The sequence below is a fragment of the Mercenaria mercenaria genome, chromosome 16, assembly GCF_021730395.1.
Source record: "Mercenaria mercenaria strain notata chromosome 16, MADL_Memer_1, whole genome shotgun sequence".
In the NCBI taxonomy this organism is placed as follows: domain Eukaryota; kingdom Metazoa; phylum Mollusca; class Bivalvia; order Venerida; family Veneridae; genus Mercenaria; species Mercenaria mercenaria.
The window spans coordinates 34,767,223-34,792,767 of NC_069376.1; the positions used below are offsets into that span (position 1 = coordinate 34,767,223).

Sequence of the window (25,545 nt, forward strand, 5' to 3'; positions counted from 1 at the left end):
TCAGCCCGGTGAATGATCATCCGGTGTACCTAATGTTATGCTGATGCTAGAAAAACACTTTCAGATTGTACCGTTTTCCCAACACAAAGTGTTTTCATATTATAAGGGGATAGGTGAAATTTACAAGCCAAGCCTTATGTGTTTGTTGCCTTTTTTTTTTTTAAAGCTTAATGCATTTATGGAAAGGTTAAACATCGTTTGTTGTTTAAACTTGTAACCCGACAATTTAGCTTTCATATATAATTTGCATACTCACGCATTTATGAAATTGGTAAATTGAATTGTATTTCCATGTAATGAAGGCAATAAAATATGATATACTTCAACATTTTAAACGTCGTATAACGAAAACATTTAAAAAATATCAGTAACTTCAAAATGGGTATCATACTTTATTTCAGTATTACTGTAAAAGCAAACTACCATAATGCATGCGTACAGCTTCGTATCATTCGAAATCAAGACAAAATGTTCACCTCCCTTTATTCACGGGAGAAAAGATTGAAGCAAATGCCTTATTTCCGGTCAACGTATTCACCAACTTTCAAACAATAAACAACTATTTTATACTTCTTAATTACCCTTTATCATATAAATTGAAACTGATGTTAGAACACCGCAAATAATTACAAAAAGTGAATTAGGAAAAGCATAGGAAAGAGATATTACCCAATACTAGTAACTTTATTCGTATCAACAAACAACCTGAGAAATGCAGAGTTTTAAGGTCATTGAAAACAATCTGTCGATTTTAAAAACAGTAAAATAGAAATTTTAGACAACGCAAAAATTAATCAAGAGCAAACGAAAATCAGCAAATCTAAAGAAATTATTAAAACGCGCAAAATTTGAGGATACAAAACGTAATCACCTAGTTAAGAAATGTGGCTGTGGGAACTGTGAATTATGCCCTAAGCTTCTATAATAACAGGATGAAACTTCATGCTCAACCTATAACACAAGCAGACACGATCATACATCAAGTATGCAGACATAGAGCAAAATGTTATAAGACACTTCACCTGCATTGCACATGTTTTTCAATTTTATAGCCGAAAGATGATAACACTGCCCTTAGGGTAATGAAAGAAACATATTTTATCTAACTTTTTAAACCATCTCTGCATGCTGAATAAAATTTACTACTAATATTTGCACAAATTACAGTTACCAAAATGTTACGTAACAACTTCATATACTTATCTTATTTCAATGATGCATGTTTAGTGACGTAAAACTATGTAACACCAAAAACCAGCATTTCCTTCAATGTTTTTTCTGCTATATTATACAATTGTTCATCATATAAATTTAACATATATATATTTCTTTTGTTTCAAATTGGTTAAATCTCATAAAATTAATAATTATTACAAATTCGAAAGAAATAGTCCACTTTTTGAAAATATTCATATCAAAATATAAAATATAATCAAATGTTACTTAAATGTAATTTACCAACAGCAAAAATTGTTAATAAATGTAAATGGGAACTTAAATAATAGTACATGTATAAATGTATTAGCAAATATAGAATATATCAAAGTTAAAACTGTTGTTTCATAATTATCGAACGGTACGACAATAAATATTCCAAGAACAAAAATGACAGCACTAACTAGCAAACAGCAACACTAATATATTTTCTGCACAATAAAATGACATCATCAACAAGTTCTTTACCACATCTAATAACCGTCAAAGCTGCGTACTTTCCACAGTTCCTGGTACTATCGAACGATTTGTGTTGAATTATTTCCTGTCGTCTTTTGTGTGAGTAAAGCGGTAAGAGTTGTATTGTCAAGCAAATGTCATGTACACATGCCGGATAAATATAATGCCTTTTATGATTTGTGGCAATTTTAGTTTTGATTTTTAAAGAAAAACTTCATGCTTAAATTTCCAAAATTTGTAATCTTTATGTCTTCAAATAATACTGGAACCATTTCTCAAGAACACAAAATGTTTTAGAAATCGAATGAAAACATTATAAAACAGACAGCATCATTTGCTAGCCTAGATTTATTTCGTATAGAAAATAATTTAGTAGAAACGTTCACATAGACACTTCGATTACCCATATATCATTACAATTAATCAGGAATGTATACGTATACGCGGAATCAATATAATAATGACTACATCTTTGCGAAAATTCCTTGGTGGCAATGAATACCTATATCAGGCAACGCTGGAATTCACAATATAATTAAACTATACAGTACACAATAGTTGGGTTATGGATGTATTTCAAAACTTTTTTGTTAGAAAATTTAAACAAATTATCACGGTTTCAACGCATTTTCATTAACGTAATACCGTTACATTAAATTATTAAACTTTTATTCAGTTTTAGGAAAATGCGTTACTGTTCGATATTAAGATATGTCATGCATTCATTGGCAAAACACTAACATGCTACAATGTCGGTAATAGTTTTCTTCCTTTTGTAAAGTCCGATCTGAACGTTTATTTACTTGCACCCTCTTGCATCGGTTGAGACTCATTTTGTTCACCTGCAGCATTTTCATTCGCCTGAAATAATTTTTAAAATAAACAAATACTAAAGTACACTAACTTAAGTGAAAAATATAAGTATTTTTCGAGAATTTGGAGAAGCGTCATTGAACTTTCAGTTTCCCTTTATCCTTACCATTGAATATCTTTGATGTATTCCGAAAGTCTTTTTTAATTAATTAATAATATTAAAGATCCTTTTTTTAACAATGCCTGCTTATTATTGTGACATCTATATATTCTTGGATAAATTTTTTGACGTATCTTGTCCTTGCTATATTATATTGGAATTTAATATTCTGTTGCAGGTCACAGTTATAAGACTCGGTGACATCCTTCCTTAGTCAAAACATATAGGGAGGGGAAATTACACCAGTGTCTTATTAATCAAGTTGAATAAGACACAAAACGCGAGGCTCTGCCAAGCATTTTAACTTTATTTTTGAACGAGTTTAATAAATTCAATATGGAAATATACAAACCTTCAGAGATATTTGTTTTTCTTCACCTATCACAGACCAATTCAGTGTGACTAACATCATTCATACTTGAAACGACGTTATGTCAAATACTACTACACTGGATGCAATTATGTTATATTTTACGACGTCAAGCATTTGGTAATAATGGTTTTGACTGTTTGTAAACCTTTGAACTTTGTCTCAAAGCACTATATAATAATTAGCATTAAAACTACGTTCTTTATGCTTCATTTTAACACTTGGTATGAATGTTACTGTTTTAGATTATGATCAATACCTTATACAAGACGTTGCAAAAAACTGCTGCAAAACCATATATCACTGTACAATAATACTTGTTCAATTGTACCTGTGTTACATGTTGGCACGGGTATAAGATTAATTAAGATAGTTCTGCACGTTTGAAACAAATATTGTTGTACAATGTACAATTTTATAAAACCACATATTTTCAAAGAAGAGGATTCAGGCGATAGGAATAGTACGGTCTTATGCTTGAAATGTTGTTAGAACGATGTAAACATACTTGTCCTTCGGGCAGTTTTCAACAATGGGAAAATCGCACTTTTATTGTCATGTTTGCATTATTAGTTAAACTTTTCATAATTGTAGATTTACCTTATTTAAAATATATAGCCAAATGAAATGTATATGTCCCATCTTACTATCAACAAAATATCAATGGAAGTCCTTACATTTGCTGCTTCTTTCATGTTATGATTTGAAATTACAGTCGAAACTCGGTATCTCGAATTTCAAGGGACCGTGCTTTTTATTTCGAGATAACCGAAATTCGAGTTATGAGGAGGGACGTATATGGACGAAATGATAAATAAGTTGTTTCCTTGATACATTGTATACACTGTCGACACTTTACGCGTACATGATTCCGTACAGTTTGTGTGTTATCAAAGTTTTCAGTTTTCGAAGAATGAAAATGATACTAACCTCAAATATTTTTGAGTCAGGTTTCCTTTTTGTACCACGTTTCTCCCGGAGGTTTGACAGCATTTTGATCTGACATTTTGAACAAATGATGCTTTCACGCAAGACGTTAATTAATTAGTTTAAATCAAAAGCAATTTTCATAACGTCTCAAAAACAAACGATCGCTTATTAAAGAAATCTAATATTTACATCAAACAATTATCATCATGGCACGTGCAAATAAGTATGACATCATTTAACTTTGATAATCGCTGCATCTTTGATATGTCGGCATCCCGGCTTTCTGGTTAAGCAATAAACATGGACATGTGTTAAAAACCAACCACATTCACAATGAGATGTGTGCAGTTTTATCGCATATTTTTCTCACTTCGACATACCGAGCTTACAATGCACTTGAATTTTATTGACGGGACTGAAAATCCCTTTCGACACATCCGGAGTCTCGGTAAGTCAAATTTTGACGTAACCGGAGTTGAATTACATATATAAAGAAGGAACTTTGGTGGAACTTGAAAATTTCTTCGACTTAAGCGGAATTTCGAGGTAAGCGAGTTTGAGATACCGAGTTTCGACTGTATTTGATATCAAAATATTTCTGTTGTCAACATTAGTCTTAATAAAGACAGTAACGCGGCTTTCAAAATTGTAAGAAAGTAATTATGTTTACCTGAAGTCTTTCCGGTATTACCGGTTGAGAGAAGAAGAACTGTTTTCGCATAGAACTATCGAATTGTGCAGATTGCAGGCTCCCCTTCGCTGACTGAAATTCCCCAACCTTTCTGTTGACCTTTTATTTCAATATATACAACAATGAAGAATTAGAATATGGTACATTAGGTACAGCTTTATCTAACAAAGTAATTTTCATTTCACATGGAATTGTATCAAGGTACACTGATCCTCTTAGTAGTCTGAATGCTGGTGAGACAGGTTCGAACTACTATTGACATTTTCAGATCAATAAGTTTACATTCATTTTTCAAATGCTGCTTACTGTACTTGGGAAATTATTATATATTGCTTTTTTGTTTAAGTCAACTTTTATTTAATACTATAAGAGCTATACCTGTGAAACGTTGTACATTTATTTATCATCATGAGATGGTAAAGTATGTATAGAACCAGAATACCTTCATAAACGTTTTACGAGTTATTGCCCTGTTTGTATTTTCTTTTGTTATAATTTAGACAAGTCGCGAAAGTAAATAGGGTTATTATAACGGTAGCTTGATCTGGGATGCAGTATTCGGCTCGAGTGGAATTTGCCAGATCGGATCTCACGAGGCGCGCAAGCGCCGAGTGTGATCCGACCTTGCAAAATCCACGAGAGCCGAATACAAAGTCCCAGATCTAGCTACTGTTAAAATGACCCTTTTATTATATACCTTTACCATTTTGATTATTATTTTGTTCTTAAACGAAATCTTCAATGTTTATCGATATTAAATGGAACTTAGTGAAGTTTTTATGTGCGCTATTTATAGAAATGTGTCGGATCATGCATATTAATGAAAATAGTCCGGCAGCATACAATACGGAAGGTACAATACGGAATTTAAAAGTTACAATACGGAATTTTTGTTTGCTTGTTCATATTTGGTTGTGAAATACAAGCCGATTTTTTACAGAATTTGTATAGGTATATAATAAAGATCTTTATTTCAAGTTTGTTTAGCAAGTGGCCTTAAATGAAACATTTCAACACTAAATTTACTGAATATATTACACTTAAACAACTTTAAATATAGTTCACTTATTACCAACACTATCTAAAAACAAAATACGTAGAAAAAGAACAGATTCATTAAAAGCTTTATATAACATAATAATTTTATATAGTCTTAGTTCCAATATTTTTTTCAAGTTTTAATTTGTATTATGTCTTTCAAATCTACTATTGTTATTTACCTGATTGTTCAGTTGTCTAGTCACGTGTATTACTTGCGCACACCTTCGTACAAATTTTGATTTTTATTGCATTTTTATATGAAGAGTTACCCGAGGTACATTTGTCAGTTCTTAAGATAAAAATTTTAACCAATATTTCTTCTTGTTTATTCCAATTGTCATCAGTTGTGTCACTTTCGATAAAATGTATTTACTTATACTCGGGGTAAGTTATTCGCCCCACCGTGATATTAAGCATCACAGTTTTATTATAGGTTCCTTTGATTTGTTTTTGAAATGCAGAAACTTAAAACCTCGTCCGGGTAAATTTGTTTACGAAGTTGATATTTCATTGTTCATGTGTTGCTATAGTAACAATTCTAGTCACCAAATTTAAGAAAATGTTTATCGTTTTGTGATTTCATGATTTTAAATGTTTGAAGGTTAGACAACTGGGTTTGTCAGTTGGTTTAGTGCAAAGGTCGTTATTATTGAATTTCAAAATTTCATTACAAGAACGTTTAGAAATAACATAATGGTTTCCTTTTCACCGATCGAGAATTGAATACATGGGTGTAAATTAATGATTTCATTTAAAGAATTGTTGGGGCGATCTTGGTTTCAATTTCTATGCCTTTCGTTTTAAGGTAATGGACCCGTAATGAATATCAGCAATTTCTGTGCGATTACTTATTCTCCTTAACGGAGTTTGGCATTCTCCTTTTGGTTGCATGATAGAATTTCATTAACAGCCGAAGAATGACGAAACAGGATCTGGAAATTACGTAATGTCACGTAAATTGCCAATTATCATTATGAGCATTATTTCCCATCGAAGTAAGCAATATTTTTTTCCAGTACAAGTTTTAGGGATTTCAAGATGAAGGAGTTTTGTAATCAGTTGCCTCTATCTTCTGGAATCCTTTCAGTCTAATACAGGCCATAGCAAAAAGTATGGGACATGTACCAATATAGTATAAATTTGAACTGCTACAAGTGTCATTTGGAAATAAGTACCAATTATTGAAGAATCAAACATGAAATTCAAATCATTGTTTGCACCATATCAGTAGTCGTCGAACACTATACCGTTATATTACATTTGCCCCATTATTTTCCATTGAAAATTATGACGTTTATTTTGTATGAACCGCGAAAGTTACGTCAACGCTGCTTAGTGATATTGGGCCACTGTTTTGACGACGTCCGCGTATAGCTAGGGAGAACGTTCCTTAGATGACGTCGCGGTTGTTCTGTCTAGTTAACAGAATGGCCGTGAAGCTGATTTTAATGTTGATTGCAACAAAATGAGTGCATTTGTAATTTAATATTCTCTACAAATGGAAAGGAAATATACTGTAAAAATATAAGAAATGAAACTTTTTTTTTCGGTGTTCATGCGAAATGAACGACAGAATAGGATCGGCAATTTAAACATAAATCGCTAAAGCGATTCATGAATTTGCCGATATTTTGTCATTTATTTCGCATGAACACCGAAAAATATATTTCATTTCTTAAATAATTGGCTTACCATTTAGATATGATGATATGTTCATATGATAAATATGGTTAATGACTTAAAGCCATACATTTTCAAAATTAAAACCACACTTTACAAAAAATACATCAGTTATCAAACCAGTTAAGTTTATAATGCCTGAAGCATTGGACATACATCGAGAAATGGGATAACATACACGATACTGTTTGAATCAAGTGGTTCTCAAATTTATTTTAGAGGTCCTTTTAGGCTGGTGCTAGGTGGCGTGGGGATGTTATCAAAGCACTTGTATGTTTCGAAAGGAAACATATGGGTTATTTTGATGCTAAAATTGCTGCGGTATAAAAACAAATAAGGATAACATTCGTCTTGACATGTTTAGCGGACTTTGCCTTCATAAGAAAGAGTGAGATATAGTTCACACACATTAGTCAAGCTTTGAGCTCTGGTAAATTAACATTAGAATTAATTTTTAACTGACAACTTCACCAAAGCCAGAAAAATATTCACCGCACACCCGAAGAAATAGTTAGAGTTACTTACCTTTAAAAGCATGTCTAAAATGTTATATCTGCAAGCGTTTTCGCTGACCACTTTCACAAAACTTCGACAGAACCAGGATCCATATTCCGGATGGCAAAATGAAACATAATCTGCATAAGATTTATAGGATCAGAAAAGTCACACTCAAACAAAAATTGAAAAGAAAATATATGACTAAAATAGAAAACGTTTCTATTCGCTCTTGTAAAGGAAATTAAGTAATGTTACTCACCATGTGATGTTGCATGGGCTACTAAAATATCGGATTTTATTGGAGGAATCATTGCGTCGGTTGATTCATTCACTACTGTCGGGTTTTTTGGAACGTCTTCGTGTCCTGTTGGGATATAAGAAGAAATATATGCCTAACAGGTTTTTCTCTTGAAGTTTGACAGGCCTCGTATGTGCCGCCCCATAATGATAAACTTAAAGCAGTATACTGCATTTGAGCTTCTTAACCTAGATAGGCCGTTTACCAGGTAAAAATGTATAGTGTCAACACAATAGGCTCATATTATTTTGTTAACATAGAAGACCCAATACCTTATAAAAGTCGCAGTTATTGTTTTTCTGTAATAAAGTATGTAATATACATATGACGACAGGCTGTTCATTGAAAGTCTTATAGGTTTTTGTTTAGAATAACCATACATTTCACCACGTGACGTTAACAATATGCTGTTGTTAGCAAAAAAGCAAAACTTACGTCCTCGACAGACATCAAAGAAAAACAGTTTTGGCTTGTTTGACAATTCACGGCAGTTGTCTCTATCAAACATTTTCATAATATCCAGAAAAGAGGTCACTTCTTCATCAGTTCCTAGAATTCCTGTATGATTTCCATGGCTTGTTATTGCGCATACGAAACATTCAACGTCTTTAAGGTTTTCCTTCTTTTCGTTTAGGAATGCCGTCATTTCCTTTTTGTAAATATAAATATTAACTACTAGTATTGTTTTAAATGTAAAATTTCATATTAAAAGATTAAAAGTGAATATGACATAACTCTTCAGGATTGTATCATATGTTGATTTTGTCATATGAAATGAAATCACTGGTAATAATAGCAAACTGAAGCAAATACAATATGATCAGACACAGATCATTATTAGTCTTCACATTGTAATAAAATGAATTTAACCGCATGTATGAATCGTTTAGTGTGATATTGCGAAATTTGAACTTATTCTGCGTATATGCATTAATATTGTATAAGAACATGCATCATAGTACTCAGATCAATAGGTAAGCATAGCTTAATACGGAAGGTATAATTTCAGCTTATAACACAATCTGTTGTTATCCTTCAAAAACTTAAAATTTATTAAAGAAGAAAGAAGCATTTGGAAAACGTAAGCGTATTCTTATATTGTTTGTCGGAAATGTGAAGTGCTCTGGCCAGACAAGACAGCAACATAAATTTGCTAAAAAAAGGCGATGCTGGCCCTAGATCGCTCACCTGAGCTACATTGCTTGCTTGTTCAGTTTTGGTAGATGGTTATGCAAGGAAAATATCTGTGCAATTATTTTAAATTATTGCCAGTGTTTTCTAAAAAGAATATTAAAAAATACGGGCGTGTAATGTATGTGTTGGTGGGGAAGAGAGGGGAGGGGCGGGGTGAATTGGGGAAGAAGTTTGGGGAATGATTACACAGGTTATTAAGAGACAATATCAAAGAAGAAGATTTTTAAAGTTTCCACTATTATTTATATTGGAAAAAGTATCCATAACCTCTGGCGGCCATGTTTTTGTTGAAACGGAATTATATGTAAAATCGTCGTTACGGGTCACCAAAGAAGCATCTGTGTATTTTGTTTTTAAAATTTGGCAAGCAGTTTCTGTAAAGGAGATTTTAAAATTTCCATTATATACATAGTGGGAAAACAAGAAACCATGTCCCCGTCCCCTGGTGGCCATGGTTTTTAATGAATCGGAATTATTTGAACAATCTTGGTAGACGGTCACGCAAAGACTATTTCTGTGATTTTTTTTTTCAAAATTGGTCTAGAAGTTTTATACAAGAAAATTTTAAAACTTTCCACTTTAAACGTTTAGCGGCCATGTTTTTTGACGAAACGGTATCATTTGAATAACTTTTGTAGAGGGTCATCAAAGGAACATTTGTGATTTGTTTTTCAAAGGCCTGCTATTTCTGATATTTCTAAGTTCACGTAGGCAAAAGTGACGACACCCACTGGCGGCCTTTTTTTGACGAATTGGAATAATTTGAATTGTTTCGGTAGTGAGTCACACTAGGACCATTTCTGTGAAAGGGAAAAGTGTCCGAGGCCCCTGGTGGCCATGCTTTTCGACATTTCAGAATAATTTGAACAATCTTAGTAGAGTGTCACAGAAGGAACTTTGTGTAAAATTATTTAAGGAGATGATCTCGTTTGATCATTTTCCTTTTTTAAGCTCCTGCAACCCCTATGTACAATGAAGCAAAACCGTTTGAACAATTTTGGAAGAAGACCATTCAAGGAACATCCAGGCCAAGTTTCATCAACTTTCACCGCATGATTTCAGAGGAAATGATGTGTGAAGAAAAGTGTGCGGACGAACGGAGGATGAGTGATCACAAAAGCTCAGCCCGGGCGCTCTGTGCTTAGGTGACCTAAAAAGTATGCATATTGGTAATAATGGAAGGTTAAAATATATCTTAATTAGTATCTTACTTTAAACTGAACTAAAACCAAGTTCATATATTTTCAAGTTTACAGTGATATGCCTCTTTGTCAACAGTAATATTCGAAGGACTCCAGCATTTACATTATAAGTGTTTTTACTACTGATATTCTTTCTTTAAAGCAAACAACTGACTAATTGTTGTCTTTGTCTAAAGATACATCTCTAATCTAATATAATGCCACACAAAATAAACTCCACAGGTTTCAAACCACTACGAAAATTAGAATGTTGCAGACTCGCTTTGATTGAGCCTGTTCATTGACGATAGTGGAAATGCATGCTATGTCCACGCCATCTTACCACAGGTTGAACAGATTTCAACATCTGCAATTTTTTCAAGTACCAAAAAAAAAACAATTTAGAAACATCCGCAGATGTGTTCATACGGCGGTACACATTGAACCTTCAAAGATCCATGAGTGCAATTCTATGAAAAACGGCCCCGGTCAAAATAATGTTCTAGCCCTAAACGAGAAAACATTGAGCAGAACTAAAGAAACCAGAATTTAGATCTTAGATATGGATCCTGCAAATAACAGAAACTGGTCAAAAGACAAAATTAAAAAGGCAGACACTATATTTATATTACTAATCCGTATGCGTGGAACGTGATTGGTTGATACTAGCTGGTGTGAATCTCGGCTATCCTTATTTGGCATTGATTACTACAATGAAAATCTACTACGAATAGAAACTAGCCACAGTTATGAATTGTAAAGTTACACATTTGTTAAACGTTAATATTGTACTGGTTGATTAGTGGATGACTGGCCAAATTTCTGGACACATTTATTGTAAAAATTGATATTATACAGATCAGTATATTCAACTTGAGCATATATTTCTGCATGTAGCTTGGACAGCTGGACTACATGTATGATATTATGTATTACAAGACCATCCTCATGTGAATATTAGCTCCTCTATATATAACAGTCAGATATTATCATTATGTAGATATGCTTTGATATTTCAATGTTTAAAATGTTATTTATTGTTTGTATATTTCATGTACGGCGAGAAACTGTGTACAGTTTAAGTAAAAACAAAAAACATTCTTCTTCTTCTTCTATATTCAAGGAGTGATTAAACAATACCAAAAACTATTAAAGCGGGAGTACTGCAAACACCCAAGCCGAAATGTTCACGTTGAAAAACTAAACAATTCCACTAATACAACATAAATGTGATGAAAATTCTGAAAAGATCGACATATAACAGCTCTGACTGAATGCACGTGGATACTTTTACGGTCGCAACACGGCACAAAGAACTCAGCTGTGATAATAAAATAAAACAGTGGAAAATCCACAGGCCACTCAACACGATAAAAGTAGAACTGTTACAAGCTCGAATCGAAGCAAGAGGCCTAACTAGGCATAACTTTACGGAACTGCTGTTAACGGACATATACTCCGAATCAAATGTCAACACGTCTTTAAGAAGAGCTTATTTACGACATGAGTTTCAGGTTATTGATATAAATCAAATGTATAAGTTAATTGCTGAGTAAATGAAATCACATATACTTTGTTTTCTCGTACGTGCGGGAGAAATGGGTACACTCTCAAATCCCGAAAACCATGACTTAATTAAAAATACATGTGTTGATTATTGAAATGTGTTGCGCCGAGTGAACACAACATGCAATATTTTCACAAATATCATAATCACATTGGTCACTATCATTTCAGATAAACATACACAAAACTGTGGTATAAGCAGTCAAACTTTCTTTTCTATTGCAAATCAAAAGTAAAACTAAAATTATCCTTACCGTATAGCGTAAAATATTGGTTATTAATATAATCAATTTTTCAGATTCAATCTAAACCTGCAGTTTTAATATCATCTGATAAATACAAAATTTCTAAATAAACAGCTTTACACTACCTTTGCTGTAAGATTGTTTTTCACTGTTACTTCGAAATTTAGTTGTTTGAACAAAGCAGAAAGATACGCATTATCTTTTGCACATCCCATTAATTCCTCATAGCTTTTGCACTTTGTGTTTCCAATAATGAGACACATTTTTCTACCACCTTCCTTCATCATGTAAATCTGATAAAGAAAACACAATAACTATGCCAGTTTGTCACTTGGAACGAGAGTAATTATCAAAATTTGTGATTAAAGCATAATCATTACATAGAAATGTTTGTGCGAATAGGTAACTCCTTAAATAAAATACTTTTGGATTATGAGTATACTTTTCTAATTTGAAGTCCAGATTAGTAAAATATAAATTGCAACCATTGGCTTTCGAAAACGGTGTATCTCCTGATGTCCTTGAAAAAAAAATTGGTGTGTCAAATGAAAAACGATTTTAGCCAAACCACTCCTAAAACCCACTTGATTAACTGATTACGAACTCTATTTGCCCACTCATGTCCATATGAATCAGACGTAGCGATGTCTTATTTAAGAAATTTGAGTAAATGTTTGTAGTCACTCTCTGGAATCTTTAACATTGAAAACTAGCCAAATGTTTAAACTGGTATGTTTGGTTGTTTGTAAAAGCTATAGATATAAATATTGAACACTTTATGTAGTTGGTAACCTAGTGGAAATATTGTCTTTCGTTACTGATCATAATTATATAATGATATCAAAGGGTTCAGCTGGGGCGTGTCTGCTACATATTTCATTACATTTGAAACTGAAACTATTTTTTTTTTATTAAATGCCTGTTTCTATACAATTACATTTTCAATGGCTTCATACATTAACAAACCTTGAAATATTAATGATAAAATGTAAATCTCACAGAATTAAAAACTAATCCCTGGGGTCAGGTCAAGATCACCTAGGTCATTGTTACTAAAAATAGAATTAATAGAAAAATTCGCTTCTCTTAGAAACCGACATGCATCAAACCGGCAAGAAAACAAAATCAGCAATGATAAACATTCTTAACAATCTGGTACTGACCAAACCGTAAAAGTAAGAGAATATGTTCTCTCCATTTCTCAATGGAAACGTGGTCTACTTTCGTTGATGACGAGCCAATTTACAAAATATGGGAAATAATTACATCATTCTAAGGGATATAAATAGCACAGCGACGATATACAAGTACAATCACATAACATAGAATAGGAATGACACGTTTTGAAAATAGAATCATCAGATATTGAACAACAATTATGACTTTTACCATAAGAATATCAAACAAACAATAAGAATGACGACATATAGAATAACAATGGTAAGACTTAGGATATGAATGACACGACATTGAATAACAATTTCAAAGATACAATAACAATAACGAAATATAGAATAACAATAATGACTTTTACCATAAGAATATCGAACATACAATAAGAATAACGACATATAGAATAACAATGGTAAGACTTAGAATATGAATGACACGACATTGAATAACAATATCAAAGATACAATAACAATAACGAAATATAGAATAACAATAATGACTTTTACCATAAGAATATCGAACATACAATAAGAATAACGACATATAGAATAACAATGGTAAGACTTAGAATGTGAATGACGCGACATTGAATAACAATATCAAAGATACAATAACAATAACGAAATATAGAAAAACAATAATGACTTTTACCATAAGAATGTCGAACATACAATAAAATAACGACACATAGAATAACAATGGTAAGATTTAGAATATGAATGACTCGACATTGAATAACAATAACAGACATACAATAATAACAAAATAGATTATATAATTTAGCAACCTTTGACATGCCATAGTCAGCAGTACCATACAGTGTGATATTGCAATAATCCAGATGAGAAATAACTAGAGATAAAACTAAAATTTCAGTGTCTGCTTTGGTTAATATTTTCGGATGTTCATAATTTGTAGGTTATTCAAAATGGCTATAAAATATTTGCGATTTACATGATCTTTAAAATGATCTTCAAGGTTCATTAAGAAATGCATCGTGCTTTTGCGTTTGATATCATCACCAGCAATGTTAATGGAATTTCTAAAACATTTGTTCAATTGAGGTCTGCAAGCAACATAAATTCAGTTTTTGAAATCTTCATTTTCAGTAGTTCTAATCATCCAGTCATTGATGGTAAATGCGCACCGTTCGAGGTGTCCGATTACGGAAGCAGATAAGCTTTTATTTGCTCTTTGGTCATCAGCAAAACAGTAGACTGATATGGATTTTGGAATGACATCAAAAAGATGAACAGATCTGCTTCTATCTCGCTTGTTTGTGTTTTACACTTCATTGATTTTTCATTGTAACAACTTAATTTAGACCACTATCTTACAAAGTGAATGAGAATTTTCGATTTCCGTCTAATTTCCTAAACTATATTTAAGAGTAAACTAACTACAAGTAAATCAAAAATTTAATTCTAAATTGATTTGAATTTTTTTCATTAACGTCATCGACCTGAATAAAAATCGTCGCTAAAACAATCTTAGTTTATGGATATTTTTTTCTTTAAAAATAATTTGCAAGGACAATGATCTAATAGGAATAGCTAAGTGTTCAGAACACAATCTCCCAAAACAAAACCTTACACCGACGTATGTATGTATAACAAATATACAGCAAAGATAAAACAAAAAAAAAATAAGGATTACAATGGGGCACGGTAGTGGGACGGTCATTGGCAAAAAACACCACTGGGAACCTTAAAGCGGTTAATTTCGCGCAAACCCTTACTCTCTATCCCCACAATGTTTCAAAGTTACAGTGCATTGTACATAGAAGTTATCCCTGCCAGGTGAATCACTTACTTACAAATTGGTAACTAAAGGCCTTATACGTGAAACACAAACATATTCGTTTAAAAATTTAAAAAAGAAATCCTAAAGTAGAACAAGAGAAATGCTACAAAGTTTCCGTCTTACTATTCCTGGATTAGTCTGAATTGCAACATTTCTCCTTGATACCTTATATCTCAGCGGCAGTATTTCTTGGACAATCAGCACACAACTTACTAATATTTATTTACATGTATATATTCAAACGGTCTTGGTCTTTTTCATAAAAGGTAAAGTGAAAAATGAATCGCCATTTTTTACAACTAAAATAATAAAACGTCTTACACTTTGTCATTATAACTTTGAGATATTCAGAAACTTTCATAGAGTATTTTAAAATATTTGCATGATTGTTTGAATAAGACAGGATTTTATGTCATTGAATTAGTTAAAAATGCAATATTTCATATCTGTAATGCACAAAAACATTTTCTTCAGCAGCAATCACTAGGATTTAAAAATAAGGTATTTGTCATAAAAGCCTTGAGAGGCCGAGAGACGGCAAAATTGTTAAACAACCTTAGGCTGTGTACAGTATTATTATATTTTCTGGTCATTTTGTTGTAAAAGCTTTAATTATAGAATATCATGTTATAGCCTAGGATCCGGAAACGAAAACAACTAAATCTTACTTCATCATCCTCCTCCAATTGTTTTATCCGTTTTCCCATATTTTCTGTTCTTTCTTTGACTTTAAGACATTCAGGTGGGTCCCTCAGCCAAGCTAAATTTCAATGTAATAATGAATTTTTATAATTTGTGGCAGTAAAATGTATCCGCAGATTTTATATTTCAAAGCTTATGCCCAATGCCTAGACAGGTTATGTATCATTATAACGCAGGAAGAAATTGAAGGGTTACCTTATGACTTTGACTGAAATATATGACATACATAATAGATATTTAGTAAGATAATAGACTTTAAAAAGTAAAATTTGCTTAAATACTTTTAATATTATTCAAAGCTTCAGTAAACAGGATAGACAACTTCTGGGATTATTCAATTATTACATTGTTAACCATCTTAATAAGAAAGATAAAATATAAGGGTAGATTTCCCGGAAGCACAGAGCTCCCCAAACACAGCCATAGAGTCATGCATTGCAAAGTAGGCCCACAACAAAAAGAAGCTGTAACGGAAAAATATTGTAAACGGGTTGTCAAAAATCCAACAAGTACATTATAAATATATGCAAAATACAGTATAGATATATCTCAAATCTTTTTGGAAATCGGTGATAACCAAAAACAAAATGACAAAGTTATGTATTAACTGAACATTATAATTATATGTGTCGCCACGTACTAGGACTATACTAGGACTTATCCGTTAGGCAATATCAAAATAAAGATTGAAAGCTTAGCGTTCAAGTACAAATGGAAAGGACACTAACGTGCGGTGTGTCTCAAACTAGTCGAGTTCTATTTTAAAACGTTTTAAAATTTACCATGATCAAGAATCTTACGGTGTTTGTAAATATTTTTCCATGTGATATACCTTCTTGCAAAAAATTCTCTCAAGTTACTTTCAAATCTTAAATCCAAGTTTGAATAACGTAAAGTTTTATTGTGATAGCCCAGCTGAAAGAGATCATTATTCAATAAGATGTTGCCTGGTGTACCACTTAAATAGGGGAAAGATATAAAATTAAGATTAAAGACATTGTTTTATTGTCATAAAAATAAAAGTGGAAAGATAATCAAAAGCAAAATTGTAAAAGTTTTATTTAACTTGAGCAATAGATAATAGAGCTCAGAAACACATTGCGTAATAATTGACCGCCGTAAAATTGATAAAACTGACAACAATTTCAGTCACATGTACAGCGCTGAAACAAATTAAAATGTCTCAAATCAGCGAGTCGATACTAAGACAGTTCATATGCTTCAATACCATACGGCGTCCATTGTATACATTTTAGGTAAAAGACTAAAACGATAAAATAGGATGTAGTACACACAAATTGTTGCATACTTGACTTAAGCTACCCAAAAGTTTTTGTTTCTTTCACTGTCGCAAATAATATTTTAATCCAACAGAATGATAACTATTGCTGCGTTAACATATAAATATACCACTGCACTGTTTCGAAACAAGATGTACCACGACCATTTACAAAGAGTAATAACTTCACAACGTGAAACAGTAAATTCTAAAATATGGTCACTTCTACACAAAAGAAACATAAATATACAAGTACCTATTATCTTTTTGTATTGATATAATGATATTTACATGTTATTGAGGCCAGTCAAATCTGTTTTGTGGTTTTGTTTACCTTAAATAAATAAAATATTCAACTGTGCGTCCTTAGTTGGATGGGCTGAGTTGTAAATGTACGACAAAAGATGAATGTCTATATTTTATAATCCCTGTTGAAAAAACAAATATGTTTGTCGTTTTGTCAATGATCATGCAATTTAAGTGCGAAATAGGAAATATTCGTTTAATTTGAATATCAGTACGTCTCATGATGTTGAGATGTATCTATGAAGCCTATATTTGGCAGACATAATCAATTTATACAAACGAAGAATGCACCGACAGTACCACATACTGTTTTAAAATGCGCAATTTTTTAAGAGCACATATTGCCTAATTAGTCATTATTATAGGTACATAGAAAAAGAATCAAACACGGTCGATATTTCAAAAGTTTAGTTAATAACGAGTATCACCATGCAATTCTTTTAATGAAATTAAATCGAAGCCGTAAAGTTGAAAGTACATTTTTTAGGCCATCAAAACAAAAATGTTAACTTAAGTTATAATTTAAAAAATAACGTTGATAAGCCCCTTTTTATTGTATTACTTATATAGAAATAATTCATTTAGAAAATTTACTTTGTCTCGTTGTATTGTTATCTGTCTAAGAAAAGGGTCGTGATGTGTGGCACAGCTGCATAATATACGTTAAAAAGCAAGGACAAAGTCTCAGTTGGACCAGCAACACTCACAGAACGTAGGCAATTAAAATTGAAGTACTATAGCAGAATTTATATTGAGCATAATAAATATGTACACAAACATACATAGACAAAGTAAATAGAAGTTACTTTTGCTAGGCGAATCCCTTTATATACGTTATGCTTTGCCCTTTACAAGAATCAACTTTATAGGCCGAAATAAAAGATAAAAGTATAAAGGCCAGCATAGTATAATATATGAATGCATCCATGTTACAGAGTAACTAATTATACATTTTATGCCGTTCTTACATTTTTTGTGCTACCTAGAATACTTACGATGTTTCTCAAGGTTGGTTTTCCATCTCCTGTTTGATTCTTGTGCTAATAGAATATAAACATAATACATTTAGTTTGATATCATGTTAAAATATGTACCACCTTATTACCTTTTCTCTTATATAAGAAGTACGTATCTAGATTACCTTGAATAAAATAATAAAAACCACGAGTCTCAGACAAGACACATCAGGAGTGTTCTAATATAAGTTGTAGAACTGGTTTAATAAATGATCATAAAAAACCTAAATGTGATTTTTTACTGTGGAATGAGATGTCCGTATAAAACGAGTAAATAACAAAAAAGGAAAGATTAGACGTAAATTGTTCATACAAGAAAGCGATGACAGTGATATGAAAAATATATGAGTTACAGCTTGAATGGAGAAGGAGAGTTAAAAAAAAGGAACAATGAATGCGGAAAAAAACTGCTAGAATAATAAAGTTGAAGCAAATTGTCTAAAAGTGATATTGATCATAGTGATGTCGTTTTGGAGGAGATAAAAAGGGAAATAAAAAATTGTGATGGAGAGTAAAAAGATTGATGACTGTATAAATAGACTTCTTGATTTGGAAGAGAATGAAGTTCAGTTGCACAATATGGATTACACAATGGGAAGAAAATATACATTGTGCAACTCAAGTCCGTACTTGATAACCTGCAAATTGTGCATTTCTTAGACGACCTTCCACTTTACTATATAAAGACAAGTTGACAGATCTAATAAATCAACAACTCTTAAGCTAGCAAACCATATCCGTAACAAAACCTTCAAATCATACATACACAAAATATATATACTTTTTAAGCCATGACCAAAATAGTAAAAGTGGAAACTCCACAGGTCGCTCAACAAAACGACATAAATTAGTCTAATGGCATTTTAGCGTTTTTTATTCAAGGTTGATTGATGTAAATAATTTGGTTCAAACTGAACTTATCAGGAAGAAAAGTTTCGTTATTACACAAAATAAGACCGGATAAAGTACATTTACAAGTACGAAAGTTGCTGCAAGATGCAGCAAAAGTAGACTCCGCGCCAAACAAAGCAATGTATGTAGTACTGGTAGAACAGGAGGTGATATGACGATGCTTGTGTCTTTGTTGTAGACCGTAGGCAAACAGATAGTCTGATGGGATTTCATGTAAGTTGGACAAAGAGGCGTGAAACTCACAATGTGAAAGGAAAATTCAATGTGGCTATTCAGATTACCAATTGGCAAAGTTTAACCTTGAAAAATAATGCCATAAAGAAGTAAAATTAAGGACGTAAATAACGTCCTTGGTAAAATTAACAAACTTTTATGAAAAATACTTAGAATACATGTCAGGATTTGATATTTTATTCGTGTGCTAAAGTTTGCGAAAGCTACAATTTCAGTTTTTAAATGTTGAGCTATAAAAGCATTAAAATTTGAGAATAATAACTGTTTATAAAATACACCTGGGATGACGATAAGTAGCTCTAAAAACGACTTTTCAAGAAATAGTAATGAACACCGAAAAAATACATTTCATTTCTTATATTTACATTATACTTCCTTTCCATTTGTAAACAAGATTATATTATAAATTGCACACATTTTGTTGCATTTAATATCAAAATCAGCTTCCCGGCCATTCTGTTTACCAGACGGAACAACTGCGACGTCATCCAAGGAACGTTCTCCCAGACTGTACGCGGACGTCGTCAAAACAGCGGCCCCTTATCACTAAGCAGCGTTGACGTAACTTTCGCGCCTTTAATTTTGCTGTTCATACGAACTGAGCGTCAAATTTTTCAATGGAAAAGAAAAGGGCGAATGTAAATATATGTCAAATATTCACTGTTTATCTTGGAAATTCGTCAAATAAAGGTTTCATATTTGAACTTTTAAATTCATTTTTTTTTTTTGCATCTGATTGAGGAAAGTATGAAATTAAAACAACATCGTTCATAAAAATGTCATTTGATGAAATATATTATTTATGATACCGCGGGAACAAATGGTGTAATTATGCTGTTATGTTGTATATAAGCATGATATGTTCTATTGTTTTAATAAACAATCATAATGCAAACTAACAGTTAAACAACAATCCACAATTAATTCATTTATATATCATTTCATACAGATTTTTACAATTTTTTAGACAGACATAAAAGCGATGAAGTTTATTTATAATTATATTGATTACGTTTCTTGAAATCGTTACATGCATATGTTAATCCTAATCCTAGACGCCTTCTGACTTATTCCTATTTGTTTGACGGGGCCTCCCTGGCCGAGTGGTTAAGGTTGCTGACTTCAAATTACTTGCACTTCATCGATGTGGGCTCGAGCCTCAGTTGTGGCGTGGAGTGCTTCATCTAGTTGGCTTACAGAAGGCCGGTGGCTCTACCCAGGTGCCCGCTCTTGATGAAATAATGCACGGAGGGGCACCTTGGGTCTTCCTCCACCATCAAAGCTTGAAATATGCCATATGACCTATAATTGTGTAGGTGCGAAATTAAACCCTATAAAATAAATAAATCATTGTTTGCTTGTAAAATAATCGACACAATAGTATAAATTTCAATCGGAATATATATTTCTTAATATAAATTATATAAGCTGATAGAAATCATGTAAATTAATGTAACTCTGTCTTTCAAAACGAAGCATGTTTAATGATCTTATTGTCGGCAAACAAAAACAAACATATTTAATATGTATTCTAGCATAAAACTGCTGTTATTGTCACATTTCGGGGGTGTTTTAACAGGAGAGAAAACGTGTGTTAACAGAGAGATTCTCGCGCTCACGTGCTGTTATAACATCTTTTTATATATGCGAGTTCCGTGGCAAAGCGTAAACGTCATTCGGCCCCAAAACGGATAATTCAAAACGAAATGACGTCGACGTAAAAAACAGCTCAGACATTCCCGCGCAGTTCATGGAACTTTAATGACGTTGAGGTAGGATGTATTCATTTATTAGTATTTTTTCCGCGTTTTATGCTAGAATAGCGTTAGCGCATGTTCATTTCGTGTTATAACATCTGCAGAATCCCTCGGGATACGTTGGTACCCTCGCCCTACGGGCTCGGGCACCAACCAATCCCTCGGGATTCTGCAGACGTTATAACACGAAAAAACATGCGTTATCCCTACATTTTATATTTTTACAAAAAATCCATTGAAAACGTTTCATTCCATTTGAGCAGCTTAAGTATTGTAACTTATTTTTTGTATCGTACACGCTATGTTTGCAGAAGGTACACTAGATGGATTTGTCTCAGAAGCACAGAGCACCCCAAACACAGCCATGGGGCCATGCATCGCAAAGTAGGCCCATGACAAAAAGAAGCTATAACGGAAAAATATTGTAGACGGGTTGCTTCAAAAATCCAACAATAAGTACATTATAAATAAGTCAGATCCTAGACCAGTTCATCTCTATCGTATTTTTTGGCAGGTCGGAAAACGCCTTTATCAAATATTTAAACCATTCCTTGTTACATAATCTGGTAGGTGGCGAGAATTTAGACTCTTTTCATATCGAACGTTGCCACGTAAGTTATAAGTAGTGGTCAATATTTACGATATAGCTATTTCCAAAAACAAATATCTTAAGTAACCTTACTAAATTTACCATTTTGAAATTCCGTGCATAAAATACAACAAGATACTAAGACATAGTGGCTCTGAGTTTGACAAATTTATCCCTAATATGACTTTTTATGGCTAAAGTTGTTCGATAATGGTCAACTATTCAAAAGACGTCTGCTGCCTTCCTTTTAATTTTCTGCAATATTAAAACACGAAAAAATTGAAAATGTGTTGACATTTATACCCGGGCCGAACATTTTTATCCGTTTGTTTCAACATTTTGCCGATGCTTTTGACTAAGTGGAGTACTTGTGTATTTGTTAGAACTTGGAAAGGCTCTTATGGCTATATGTTGTCTTTTTAGGACAGGTTAGGGTTAATATTGTGTCAACATAAATTGTATAGTTTTGAAATTTCATTTTTTTTTTGCATAATATACCTTATAAACAAGAATCATACAATGAAATTACAAGAATTGCATATCTAAGATGAAAAGACATACAGTATATGTATGTAATAGTGTATAAATAGGTGTCTATGCTTTTCATCAGGCAAAAAATATAAAGTTACACTGAATAATCTCAATGATACTGCAGGACCACAAATTATAACAACGAAAGGTCCAAAACGTATAACATATTTTGAAATATAGTCTTTATGTAAACATATAACAGTAATTTTCCAAAATAAGTTAATTAGTACTTACTGTCTTCATGGTCAGTCAATTCCAGTGTTACTAAAATGCAATAAGAATTATAAGATGAGGATGTTTCTGTAATTCTCAAAGACAGTCTTGGTTTTAGTACCATTCCCCGCCCCTGATCCGCCCCTATCATCTGTTACCAAATATGTTTTAGCATTTTAAAACGGACTGAGCATAGATTAAAAATAGCCGATTCAAACGTTAAATAATCATCTACCTGTCAAACTTTGTACTAATAGACTTGACCTTACATATTCATTATCTGACAACTGACATTCGGGTTTCGATAACTTTCATAAATCGATCGATTTGTCTTCCTTCGAACGCTAATGCTAACTCTTAAATGGATACTAGCTCTGTATATGCCACAGGCCAGCGACGCCATGTACCTAAATTGAAACGTTTTCATCATTGAACGGGATCATTACTACACGAGTATAATATTCATCTTGCTTTTCGGTCATAATGCAATAAGAAATGCTACATTCGCTGTATTATCTGATAGTTAATTTACATCGTGCCTTCCCCCATGTGTCTATATTGTATATTTATTGACGATATAATCAGAAGCGATTCCTGGACTTGGTAAATGCCACGAGCTTTTCTAAGAGACACACTAAGAGATTTAGCGATGTCGAACGGAAATATCGCATTGTGGCAATTACATTTGTACAACTATATATATTTCGTACAACAAAACTTCACAACTTCTTGTTTAAAAAAAAGTAACACTCTTTCACTGTTTAAAACATGGACACGTGAACATGCCCTCTTATAATATTACAGGTGCATATTAATCATTTTATCATCAGAGATATTTACCGGCAACTGCTTTTTGTACAAAGATTTAAAATTAAATTAGCAGAAAATGCTCATTTCTACTTGTCTTATTGGGTTATAATGTCGCCTATAAGGAAGCCTTGTTTTGGTGCATTCAACCATTGCATTACGAAACAACAATCACACACACACACACACACACGCGCGCGCGCACGCACGCACATACACACACACACACACACACACACACATATTGAGTAATGTTACGTCCGTCACAACTCTAGGTACTTAAGTATTAATGAATTCGAATGTTCTTTTCACTTCGTATTTCGACAAAGCTTTTTCATCTGGAAGGCCATCACTTCGTGACTTGTCTGTAGAATTTTTTGTTGCAGTGAATATATTTTTTATTATAACTTAGGGGGCACCCATGCATTGATAAAGAAATTAAAAGTTATGTTTGGCAAATTTGTAGATAGACTGTTAAAAACCAAGGATGAATATCCAACAGGGAAAGCCACGTTCTAAAAACGCAGCCTCCCTAAACGTAAACCCAGCACGCGGACGCGCACACGACCACACACACACACACACACACACACACACACAAAACAAACAAAGGAACACAGTAGGGCGCCGCCTTGGAACGGTCAGTGGCAAAACAACCACTGGGGAGCTTAAACCGGTTTATTGTGCACCCAATCTCACTCTTACCCCCACCATGTTCCAAAGTCACAGGACAGTGTAAATAAAAGTTATCCCCGCCAGGTGAAACCCTAACAAATGCAAAGAAAACAGAAGGCGCAAAAATGCTCTTGTACATATATATATAGTAGAGAGAATTAATTAATACGAACTAAATCACCACCACAATATACCAGACCAATTACGGCAAAGCGCCTAGCAGTACAAACGAACACGCACATGCCACAGCAAGTCCACTAACCCAATAAGATTAGTTTCGATACTGCTTTATATACGAGCCCGAATTGTACTACACATTCGTACTGGTTCAACATTTGCATATATATACTCAAATCTCTGTTTTCATGTCTCACAAATCAGTAGTGACTTTTTAGTCTTTATAACTGATTGGGACCAGAGAAGCTATATTTTCTCTCTCTGAAAGTTAACTGGATCTCGAGGATACATTGAATATATATAGATAATTTGCGTTAAGGGATATAATTATATTCAGAACAGTTGACTTTCCCATACGTGAGATCCGCTAGGATACAAGTTCGCATTATAAATTATTATATAGTAGAGAGAATTAATTAATACGAACTAAATCACCACCACAATATACCAGACCAATTACGGCAAAGCGCCTAGCAGTACAAACGAACACGCACATGCCACAGCAAGTCCACTAACCCAATAAGATTAGTTTCGATACTGCTTTATATACGAGCCCGAATTGTACTACACATTCGTACTGGTTCAACATTTGCATATATATACTCAAATCTCTGTTTTCATGTCTCACAAATCAGTAGTGACTTTTTAGTCTTTATAACTGATTGGGACCAGAGAAGCTATATTTTCTCTCTCTGAAAGTTAACTGGATCTCGAGGATACATTAAATATATATAGATTCCCTTGTTGCTCTGTCTTCTGCAAAGGCACTGAGTACATGCGTTTTAGGTTCTTAAGGATTGCATTTATATATTTATATATAAATGCAATCCTTAAGAACCTAAAACGCATGTACTCAGTGCCTTTGCAGAAGACAGAGCAACAAGGGAATCACCCTAAAGGGCCCGACGAGACAGGCCAGAAGACAGAAATCAAAATAGCTCAGTCTTGGTGGGATTTAAGAACTACATATCATAGAGTCCTACTGTATGGCTGTAACTATAATGTCGCTCTGACTTTTAATATTGTATAT

General features: G+C 32.9%; 1 protein-coding gene across 3 annotated transcripts in view; it reads right to left on the reverse strand.

Annotated features, from left to right (window-relative positions):
- Positions 1-372: 372 nt before the first annotated feature.
- The window catches only part of LOC128549619 (caspase-3-like), a 44,734-nt gene continuing 19,561 nt past the window's right edge, over positions 373-25,545 (reverse strand). Inside the window, exons 3-11 of one of the 3 annotated variants that reach the window (XM_053526690.1) lie at positions 22,878-22,907; positions 18,600-18,644; positions 15,986-16,077; positions 12,467-12,634; positions 8,591-8,804; positions 8,117-8,221; positions 7,885-7,994; positions 4,618-4,737; positions 373-2,535 (exon numbers count right to left, since the gene is read on the reverse strand). In XM_053526690.1, the coding sequence (XP_053382665.1) occupies positions 2,470-2,535; positions 4,618-4,737; positions 7,885-7,994; positions 8,117-8,221; positions 8,591-8,804; positions 12,467-12,634; positions 15,986-16,077; positions 18,600-18,644; positions 22,878-22,907 (950 nt within the window). In that variant the 3' untranslated portion in view covers positions 373-2,469. Of the gene's footprint in view, positions 2,536-3,657; positions 4,017-4,617; positions 4,738-7,884; positions 7,995-8,116; positions 8,222-8,590; positions 8,805-12,466; positions 12,635-15,985; positions 16,078-18,599; positions 18,645-22,877; positions 22,908-25,545 lie in introns of those variants that run through there. The other 2 variants (XM_053526687.1, XM_053526689.1) reach the window with 2 other exon arrangements.